At 30.0% G+C, this 11,151-nt stretch overlaps 1 protein-coding gene across 1 annotated transcript in view; it reads left to right on the top strand.

Annotated features, from left to right (window-relative positions):
* The first annotated feature begins 2,067 nt into the window (after positions 1 to 2,067).
* Positions 2,068 to 11,151, top strand: part of LOC111619186 (citron Rho-interacting kinase-like) — a 21,073-nt gene continuing 11,989 nt past the window's right edge. The window contains exons 1-3 of the mRNA XM_023360874.1: positions 2,068 to 2,166; positions 4,495 to 4,703; positions 9,882 to 10,057. Coding sequence (XP_023216642.1) covers positions 4,505 to 4,703; positions 9,882 to 10,057 — 375 coding nt within the window. The 5' untranslated portion in view covers positions 2,068 to 2,166; positions 4,495 to 4,504. The remainder of the gene's footprint in view (positions 2,167 to 4,494; positions 4,704 to 9,881; positions 10,058 to 11,151) is intronic.

The raw sequence follows: 11,151 nt of genomic DNA, 5'->3' as shown, positions 1-11,151 counted from the left end.
TTTTTTTGCCAGTATTTGACTGACAACAAAACTAGCCTTTACTGCCGTATTTGATAAAATAGCTTGATTTTTAAAAATAGCCTGTTGTTTTCCCAAGTTTTTCTCCATTTGATTAAACTTATCTATCCGGAGTTGTCCTGTTAAGTTTTTATACTGTTGTTCATGTTTTGTATCGTAATGCCTTTTTATGTTATATTCTTTTAATGTCGACACAGTCTCTGAGCATATTAAGCATACAGCTTTATCTTCGATGAAAGTGAAAAAATAATCAAATTTCCACTTTTCTTGGAAATGCCTGTGCTCATCCGCAACCTTCCGTTTTTTTTGTTTGCTTTTCCGACATGCTATTGTGGATTAAACATTTGAAAGTTAAAAAAAATTGTAGGAAAACTTAATTTTGAATAAAAAAAACTCTAATATTACCTTTTTGACAATAATATTGCACTCACGCCTTTCAAGAAACACAAGAATTGCTAAAATTGCTAGTTAACAGCTTACCAGTCTGACTGATTGTGTGACAGCAGCAAACACAAACAAGCACAGCGCGGCGCGTTCGTATTGCATGTTTGAACAACTCGCCGCCAAGTGAGTAACTCGTCACAAAAAATTGTTTCGGTTTAGTATGTACTACCATTTGATTATAAATAATTTTATAACAATATATTGATGGGAGAAAGTCGATAAAATAAATTCAATTTTAAAAATGCTTGGCGGGCCGCATAAACATGTTTAACGGGCCGCGTGTTGCTCATCCCTGGTATAAATAGAAGCAGAGTTCTTTACGGTAAGCCTTAATCCTAACCATCTTTCTTCAGTGAGGTTGGTGATCTGTAAACCGGGTGAGGTTGGTGCTCTGTAAAGCTCATGCGCAAATCTGGCTTTTTGGAATCTGAAAATTTCAGAGATTCCACTCCCCACTAATATTCGAATATACAAAAGCAATTTTTTTTTTCACGTGTAGTATAGAAATTTGTAATAAGATACATAATGCAGTTATAATAAAATATTGTGCGATTATTTTCATATAATTAAAATTAATATTTATTTATTTTTTAGAAAATACGAGGGAAGCGGTGCTTCCACCGCTTCTAATGACGGCACGCCACTGTCGGCCATGCACTTAGGTTGTGACAAATTTTGACAAATTACAGTGCTAGCTGACAGTGCTTTTGCTTATCTTGTTTGCATGAAAACTTGGTATCCGGGACAGAACGCCTACAAAAAATTCCAGAAAGTTGCTGCTTGATCCCAGTCTCTCCAGAATAGTAGGCTTTTTTCGCTCTTTCCGCCCTGTGGGTTTATGGGTTCGGTCAGGCCCACAATGGGCGGCCGGGTGGTGAGGGACGGGGCCGACATATCTGGAGATTTTTTGATCCTTAGGGATTGGATCCCGGATCCCCAGAACTGTAGGTTGCCACCTTGACCGCTCTCGGCCATCCGGCCATCTTAGAATAGTAGGCTGTCATCTTAACCACCTCAGCCATTTGACTATCAACATAGTAATGTACAGTATGATTAGAAAAAAGAAAATAAAAAAACAGTGACGGAACTACAATGGCGCAAAATGGTTCGACCAAACCAGGGACCGCAGCCAACAAGGGCCCGAACGTGTGAAAGCAAAATGCCTTATGATCATTGTTCTGGTGATTTTTTTCAGTTAAGGGCGAAATGTTTTTATGGGGGAGAGTGCAGTCCCATCCTTTACGGCAAAGGTCCGCATTAGAATTTCGAATCACGGTTCAAAATGAAGTTCCAACTCCGAAAAGTTTTAATTTATTGGTTTCAAATAACTCAAAACAAAAATTACAACTATTATTAACAGTATTAAATAATGAACAAATAAAATATTTATCACGAGAAGAACGATCGAAATGTATTCAAAATTCAGTAATATCGAAATAATCGAAACGTGTTTCGTATAGTTCTCCCTCTAGTAGTAATATTACGCATTTTCAAAAATTATTTATATTTTTGGATTTATCGTAATTTTTCCAAATTGACACCTATAAATATATATTAAAAAATTCTTCGAATATTAAAATTTTCATTATATAAGTAAATAAATTTTTTTAAGATCGACCAATTACATAATCGAACGAGATATGCGCGATATTTAAAATGGCTGTGTATGAATTTCGTCATTAACGATTTTATTTTGTATTTTTGGTAAGAACGTTTACTATTTTCATAAATAAGACTTTATTAAATTAGTTATTATGTGTTATTCATTCTAAAATTTGGAATAAATTGCTATTTTTGTTAAAATAAAAACAAGTTCTGTCATTCTTTGGAAGTGAAATTGACAAGTTATGACGTAATTAACAAAAATGTCAGGTGGAAGTTAGTTTTAAGTACTTTCTGCGTATGTAAATGAATGAACGATAAGAAATTTCTACTAAAAATCAAATTATTAATTTAAATTCGCATTATTAAATACATTTTAGTCTGTTATCAAGCAAAGGGTTATTGCTTTGGTAAACAAGGATAACAAAACGAAACTTGTAATATGTTTGAATAGTTTATTTATGATTCATTCGTAATAAATTTGCAAATGTTTATTGTGAATAATAAACGAATTATTTTATTAATCGATTCGTGTTCTTAAATAGAATTTCAATAAGTTAAATATGTATAAAAATTAATGTCTTTAAAAGGAATTTATGCAAAGTTCTGTTAGCATATGTATCAAAAATCCATAAATAAATGTTTTATTGTAAGTATAGCAATTTTATTTAATTTATAAAAGGATTTGACAGGTTGAATTAGTGTAATTTTATTGTCAAATTTTCACATTTAATTAATGTAACATAATTATATTTAATGTTGTATAATAACTAGATCGATAGGGCCATAATCATTTTGTTTTGGGTGCAGTGTTTTAAAAAATTTTATTTTATTTTTTTGTATGAAATATAGTGATAGAGTTATTCTTTATAACTTATAAAAAGTGTGATTTTTATTTTATTGATCTTATAATTTTTCAGGGGAGATGAGGTCTCTTACTTGCTGACAGATTTAAAGCATTGGAGTTGCTCTTGCTGTCGATTAGGATACGACTATGCAGACGTAAGCGAGCGAGAAGAGGCAAGACATGATATATATCAAACCCTGTCAGATATGTGCAAGAACCAGAAATTCACACATGCCAGCAAGGCTTCTCGCTTGTGCGCATTTTTCTTTGCGAGATCACTGTCAACCTCTTGCTCACTACTAAATTTGCATCTGCATAGTCACACCTGTAGTTAGAGTTGCCATACGTCCTGTCGTTATATTTAGTACTTTGTTCTGTAGTTCCATATGCCATGCAAATTGTTCCATATTTTTTATTAAAAAGGCAGTCAATTAGCATAAAAGTAATTAAAAATGTGAACACTCATTTGTGTGACTTGGACCATGTAAATGAGCCTAATAAAGGAATTTTCTCTGTTTGCTAACTAACAGCAGTTTAGTTAGATGCAGACGATGATGTCCTTGGGTCTCTGTTAGGTCCAAAGATACCATTACCATTGATGACTCAACAGAATACCATATATCCTGTATTGGATGGTAACTCTGTCATTAGTGGAGATTTCGTAGAAAATACAAACATCAAACAACCTGGAACAATAGTAAACTTTTTCAAAATAAAAATAATTCACAAAATTTAGAAGAAACACTAAAATGTCTTCACAATTTTGTCCTTTATTACATCTCTGGAACTACAGTTTAATAGAAACTAATAAAAACAAAATTGTTTTTTGCTATTAAAATCAGCTTATCCTCAAATATCCTCAACTGCATTCTATAGTAAGAAGGAAATGAGCCCTATTTAAACTTTTATTAATTATCAAATCACAGACCTTTAAAAAGTTGCAAGGAAAACTCAGCTTTTTTGGTGACCTAAAGGTTGCAGGGACCCATCTCACTTGTAAATGTGCATATTTTTACATCCACCGCTGTTTCCTTTTATGACCTGGATTGCATCTTACCTCAAGCTATGGATCTAACTTATATTATATCCTGAAAAATGAATTGTTAATAAAATATTTTTATTTATTGTAGTTATAGCTAATAATTTGATTTGATGAATTTTAATGCATTTATTGATAGAAATAAATTTGAATTCTATATTTGGCACAGATAGATGAATGTCAATTTTTAACGTAGATTACTATCTAGGTGAGTGTCTATGATCAGAAAGATGTGTTTTGAGAAGACAAAAATAAAAACTGTATATAAATGGGATATTTCTAAAAATAAACAATCAAAAAAATGATTAAGTAATTCAGCAATCAACAGTTTGATGAAAATAGGTTAAGCAAAGTTAGAAATTATCTTTGAATTGTGATTTTAAAATAATCTAATTTCAAAGTATTCAGATGAAATAACTTTAATGTTTCCATTGTATATATATATATTGATTTTATCAAAAATTAAAATATTTAATCTTTAAAATTTTAATATGTAAATTGTTTTTAATTTTTGATATTAAATTTAGAGTTATTTATTTTTCAGATATATAAACATGGAAGAACAGAGAGAGTCGATTTCTAGTCGATTAATTAAATTAAATCAATTATTCTTTGAAAGACTTAAAGGAAATGTTACAAATCGTCATATAATATCCAGAGATGGGTTAATGGATGCTTTATTCGCATTATATGATGAATGCAATAATGAATATATGAGAAAAGATAAACACATAGCAGCTTTTGTAGATAAGTGTAAGTAAAAGTAATAGTAATTTGAATATTTAAAAGATTTTAATTAAAAATAATGAGTTAGAGTTTGTGGTATAGTTGATTTTTTAATATTAAGTATATGTTTAATGTTTTTCTTTTATTCTTAAGAAAATATAAAGATATTTATGAAATTGTTAATATATATTAATGTTTAGTATGCTGTTAATAATTTTTTTCTATAAAATATAGTTAATATAGTTAAAATATTAAAATATAGTTATTTGAATAGTATGGATATTGAATGTTATATACATGTTTAGTTTGTAATTTTTTTTTGTATCTAATCTAGTTTATCAAAAATTAAAATTCTTTAAAAGGTTTTTTTAGTTTCCTTTATATTTTAACACAACATAGGGGTTACATTCTTGATTGTTATAATATAATAATGTAATCATGTCACATTTTAACCTGCTGGGGTTTTTGTAATTGTGATGTTTTGATGCATATGAACCCAAAAAAGATCAAAAACTGATACCAAGGTGTGTTGCATCTATTTCATTTAATATCTCAGGATGAGGTGAAGATTGAGAAATGAAATTTGGCATTTGATCTGTAAACTTTTAGACTGTTTTGCATTTTTTTCAGAGGTGTAGCCTCTAAAGAAAGGTCACCTCTGCTGTAGAAGACTGTTGTTCCTAGTGACTGGACATGGCGAAAAGTGAAGACATTTTTAGTCTGTTATGTTTTTTTTTAAAATGGTAATATCACAGCCAAAGAAAATAATTACAGTAATGTTATCATTATTGTTAATTGACTCATTTTAAGAACATTAAATGCAAACTTTGCCAATCATTTTTAATAAGTACATTTTATAGCTGTTCATCTTACTAAAAAATATTTGCCCCTCTGATATACTGGTATAGATGTTAGACAATATTACTTTAAACTATTAAGTGTTTTTTTGGCTTGGATAGTTTGCAAACTATTTTTCATTTTTATATTTGGTTTCATTCATAAACTGAAAACAATGTAGGATGTTTACATAATGTTTGATTTCTGAATAATCAACTGTTATATGAATTCTAATGAAATTGATAACTAGGATATCATGTGACTGTCATATTGCAATAGAGGCAAAACTGGGAAGAAAGAGGTGATCGCTACATTTGCTGGGCACAGGAGAGGGAATTCTTGCAAGGATTGCCTCTACATGGCTGGCAAATGCAATTGCAAGCCACAGTAGAGGAGATTGTTGCACTTCCTGATGTGGAGAGGCAATTTAAAGAGAAAACAGTGTTGATTGCTTTGTTCTTGTGTTCTGTTTATCATTTCAATTTTCTATTAAGTGTGCATAATGCATTTTTATTTATTTTTTCCATCAATTTCATCAGTTGCACTCAATTGAGTCAGAGAGCATGCACATTTGTCAATTTAACTCCACTATATCTTGAAAATGAAGTCATAGACCCTCACTTTTTATTACACTTTTGGATTCTTTATTGCAATTAATGTAAAATGGCTAAGTTTTCTCAAAATTGGTTGATCAAATTTCAAAAACTAATGCATTCTGTAAGTCACATAGGAAGCACAGATTAAGGACCAGATAGCCAACTCCCATAGACATTATGGTAGTTGGTCTTAGGATCATAGTGCCCTTGCCAGTAAGACAGAAACAGGCTATTCTATTAGATGCATTCACTTTCTCCAAAATATGATTTTATTAATTTTTTAAACATTAAATTAGTCTTCAAATTTAATAGTACTGTATTGATAATTAAAGTGATGCACTTTAAGAAATCTGATAACTAATTATATTTTGCTAAATAATTTACAATTGTTTGTTTTTCTATATAATGTAATAATTTTGATTTTTAGTGATCAATAATAAAGCAATTATTACAAAAAATCCTTAAAAAGATTCTTCTAAGATAATACATAAGCAGAAATTGTTAATTCCTCAAATATACATTTGAAAAGACTGGATTGGAATAAAGACACATTTGTATATATTGTCTTAGAAGAATCTTTTTAAGGATTTTTTTGTAATGATTCTGACCATATATTTTTACCAAATAAAGCAATTAATTTATTTATCCTTAACTAATTTGAAAATCACATATAAGACAGGTACATATTTTCTGTTAATAGGCTATAAGTAGAAAATATTGTTAATACAGTAGAGCGTCGTTTATCTGAAAGCTGGTTAGCCGAAAGTGTTCCAGTCAGCAAATTTAAATTTTTGCTAGTGCTATGGTGCTGCAACCTTTGGCTATGTCTTGGGCTACTCCAATATTTTTTTTGTTGGTGTGTGTGTTTTAGCTGGCAGCACTGGCATTTTTGTGTGTGGTGTTTTTCTGAAGACTGTCAGAACGTGTGTTGGTAGCTGAGTGGACTCCATCTCCACTCATAGCAGTAGTTACCAGACCCTAAACACTGGGAGTTTGGTTGGGGGTTTGTGTTTCGATTGGACAGGCTAGCAGCTTGGAGTTTTCCGGGTTTTCTCCTTGCAGATGACACCTAAATAGGGGCCAGCTTCCCATAAAAGTCCTCCTTTAAGGCATTCTATCTCCGTTCGTCTCTCTTCTGGCTGTCTTCTATAAGACCAGCTCTTCTGTCGCCTTGTGATCTATCTCCTGTCTCTATTTTCTTTCAGAGTAAAAGTGAATAGCAATACACATTCTTGTTCCTTGTTGTTCATAGAGGAGTGCCTCTATGAACAACAAGGAACAAGAATATGTTCATGCTGAATCAAACATTTTTGATACTAGATTAACTTCTAGAGTATAATTTCTTTTTGTTTTTATATTTTTCAATATATTTATTTTGTTTGTACAAAATAAAGAAATAATTTTTAATGATACAAAAGCAACGATTATTATTATAAACATTTTTGTTAGGCTTAATATTGACGGCAATTCAATGCGAAGTGACATGCAACGGAGAAAAATTTTAACATGTGATAGGTTAATATATTTTTTCGTACATAATCGGTTATCTGAAAAATAAGTTATCCGAACAATTCCAGTCCCTAATTGATTCAGATAAACGACACTCTACTGTACTAATGATATTGACTTTAACTTTTATAAAACTAAACATTTTTAATTTATCCATTTCTACTATTAAATAAAGTATCAAAATGTCACTTATAATGATGTAATTTAATTTTACCAAAATCCTACTTGAAATCCTAAATGTGTTTTAATTTTGAATAATAAAAGTTTTATTATAATTATTAAAAAGGGCACTTCTAATATCAAGATGGTGGATTTCACTAGTCACCATATGTTAAATGATGACCACGTGAATGTCCAATTATAAAATCATTCATTTGAAATAGTTTGATAAATATCAGATTTTATATGTTTAAATACAGAAAGCTCTGTAAAAATATAAGTTTTTATAAGTTTTATTTAGTAATTTAAATTTGAAATGGTCTATTTTTATCTGTTATGGATTGTTGAACCATTCTAGAGTGTTATAAAACTTTATTGTTCATACAAATGATATTAACTTTATCTTCTACTTATAGCCTGTAAACAGAAAATATGTACATATCTTATATACTTGAACACTTATTTACTGTATATTTCTGCAGATAAGACAACATTCAGATTTCGTCAGTTTTATAGTGTTAGCATATATCTGTCCTATAAGATGACCCCCAAACTATCAATGGCCTATGAATTTAGTTTAGATCAGCAATCATCATCTCGATAATTCTGTATACACTATATAGTATTATGTCCTATTCTGTATACATTTTTTATTTTTTTATTTTCTTACATTTGGCAGCACTGTCTTGCGATTGTTGCAAACATTCACACTGATTTGGGCATTCGGGTAATGACCTTGACTATTCACAAAAACGTATGGGCTATTCTAATTTGTGGACATACCCTACTCTCTACTAGTAAATAATTACGGTTTGTCCGTNTCAGTGAGTATTCAGGTTCAACAGTCTTTGTTCGTAAATCTTCTTCCGGTTCAAAAAAATCTTTTATTGTACCATACCTTGAGATATCAGTATTGTTCTTGGATTGTTCCTCAATTAAGTATTCTTCTCCTGACATTTCGCTTGTCTGAGTATTTTCCTCTATATCTCTTGTATACTCTCTACGTGGTCTTCCTCGTCCCCTTTTTTGCATACCTGCTTGACTTGGTAATGGAGGAGATCGAGGAAAAGGTCCGGGATTTAACTCAATACCAGCAATCATTAGTAAAATTAGAATTATTATTCGAGTTAATAAAACATTTAAACTACTTATTTCAGTTCTAAACTTATTATTTTTTTGTAAAAATTCCATGACTAACGTCGCCACAACAGCTCAGCAAAAAAGTCACCAACACCTCCGCCTTTAATTTATATAAATTTCAATCTAATTATTATTTTTGTATTTGACCTATAAGACAACAAGATTTTGGGGGCCTTTTTTTATGATTCAACTATTGTCTTATCTGTGGAAATATATAGTATTTATCAGTAATAAAAGTAGAAGGTATATAAAATCAAATATATCTGTGATCTTCACTGGATGAACTCTAAAGAAATGAATGGTTCTGCTTATTACCAGTGAGGACTCCACAAAAACTTTTCAAGATTTCGCTATCTGGTCTTTAATCTGTGCATAGAAGAGGCTTTGCTAACTCTCAAAAAATTACTGAAGAAAAATTGATGTCTTTTAAATTAATTTTCAAAGAATGGTTAGAATAACATCCATAGATTTGAAATAATTTCTGGATACTAAATTTCAAGTTGGAATCACTTAGAATTATCTTTTTTATTAACTATTATGACTAGAAACAATACATATAATAAGCTATTAAGTTAAAAAATAAGTTTACATTATTGTATTTTATATTGTACTTTAGGTGAAATATCTGTTATAGAATATTAAACATCACTGTAATAAACTTTGAAGTAAAAGAATTTTGCATATATATTCATGAAATTTTATTATATTTAAATAACTTTTATATTAAATTTTATTAATAATAATAATTGGCTAATTATAATTTTGTGCTAAAAATTAACTGCTACAAATGTGAATATTTTTGTTTTATTCTCCATTGTTGCTAAATGTTTCTTTGTATGGTTTTAAAAATAATTGAACTGAATTGGTTATTTAAGATATTACAATGTACATTTTATGAATTTTCTTCTGAAATATATACACAGTATTGGTTTTTATTTTATGCAAAAAAAATTTTCTTTTATAGTTCGTAATGCTGTAATCGAATTGAGACATCTTCAAGTAAATATTGGTGATTTTGAAACTAAAAAAATAATTGGACAAGGACATTTTGGAGAAGTCCAAGTTGTAAGAGAAAGATGCACAGGGGATGTATATGCTATGAAAATATTACGGAAAAGTGATACGTTATCTCAGCAAAGTGTATGTAAACTTCTATGATATAGAACAGCTTTTTAAATAATTTTATTTCTTACTTGTAGATTTTCTGTATTATTATGCATTTTAGTTAAAATGCATAATAATACAGTTAATGCTAAATAATCCTATATTTATAGGTATAGTATTTTGTTCAGCAAGTAAAATAGCTTAAGGTTAAAATGTACAATTTATTAAACTATTTATTCTACATATTCATTTTGGGTTGATGTGAACTTTCAACTCATCTTCAGTGCTATATCTATTGGGTTGTTCGGAAAGTAAGTTCGTTTTTTTACCACTAGACGGATTAGTGGTATTTTCCCGCCATTTTCGTTCTAAACCGTATTATTATTATATATTTTGACAGCTAGCATTTTATGGCTTATTTGTAAAAAATTTTGTTTGATTTCGTGCAATTATTTATTTTTTGTGTCCCATCAAATATGGAAGATCGAAAGCAGCATCTTCGGCATATTTTGTTGTTTTATTACCAAAAAAATAAAAATGCCATTCAAGCAAGAAAAAAATCGTGTGACATGTATGGTGGAGATGTGTTGACAGAACGACAGCGCCAAAATTGGTTTACAAAATTTCGTTCTGGAAATTTCAATATTGAAGATGCACCTTGTTCTGGATGGCCAGTTGAAGCCAATGAAAACAAAATAAAGATACTGATTGAAGCAAACTGCCGAATAACAACACGTGAAACCACTAAGAGATTAAATTTGTCAAATTGAACTGTTTGAGTACTTGAAACAAATTGGTTTCGTTTCAAAGCTCGATAAATGAATTCCACGAGTTCTTAAAGAGAAATGCTCTATTTGGTGGGATATTAAGAAAATTTTTTTTGGAGCTTTTTACCAGACAATTTAACAATTGATTCGAAAGTGTACTGCATTCGAGTAAACAAATTGCGTAATATCATCAAACAGAAAAAGCCAGCCAGAATTGATAAAAAAAACAGCTGTAGTGTTTTACCACAATAATGTCAAATTTCACACAAGTTTGGTAACTCGTCAGAAACTGTTATAACTTAGATGGGACGTGCTATCACACCAACCGTATTCGCCAGATCAAGCACACTCAGATTATTACTT

This window comes from Centruroides sculpturatus, unplaced genomic scaffold, assembly GCF_000671375.1.
Source record: "Centruroides sculpturatus isolate CEXI.00-Female unplaced genomic scaffold, Cexi_2.0 scaffold223, whole genome shotgun sequence".
In the NCBI taxonomy this organism is placed as follows: Eukaryota; Metazoa; Arthropoda; class Arachnida; order Scorpiones; family Buthidae; genus Centruroides; species Centruroides sculpturatus.
Note: the sequence above shows the minus strand (reverse complement) of the source record. Positions and strands in the feature narration are given on the sequence as shown.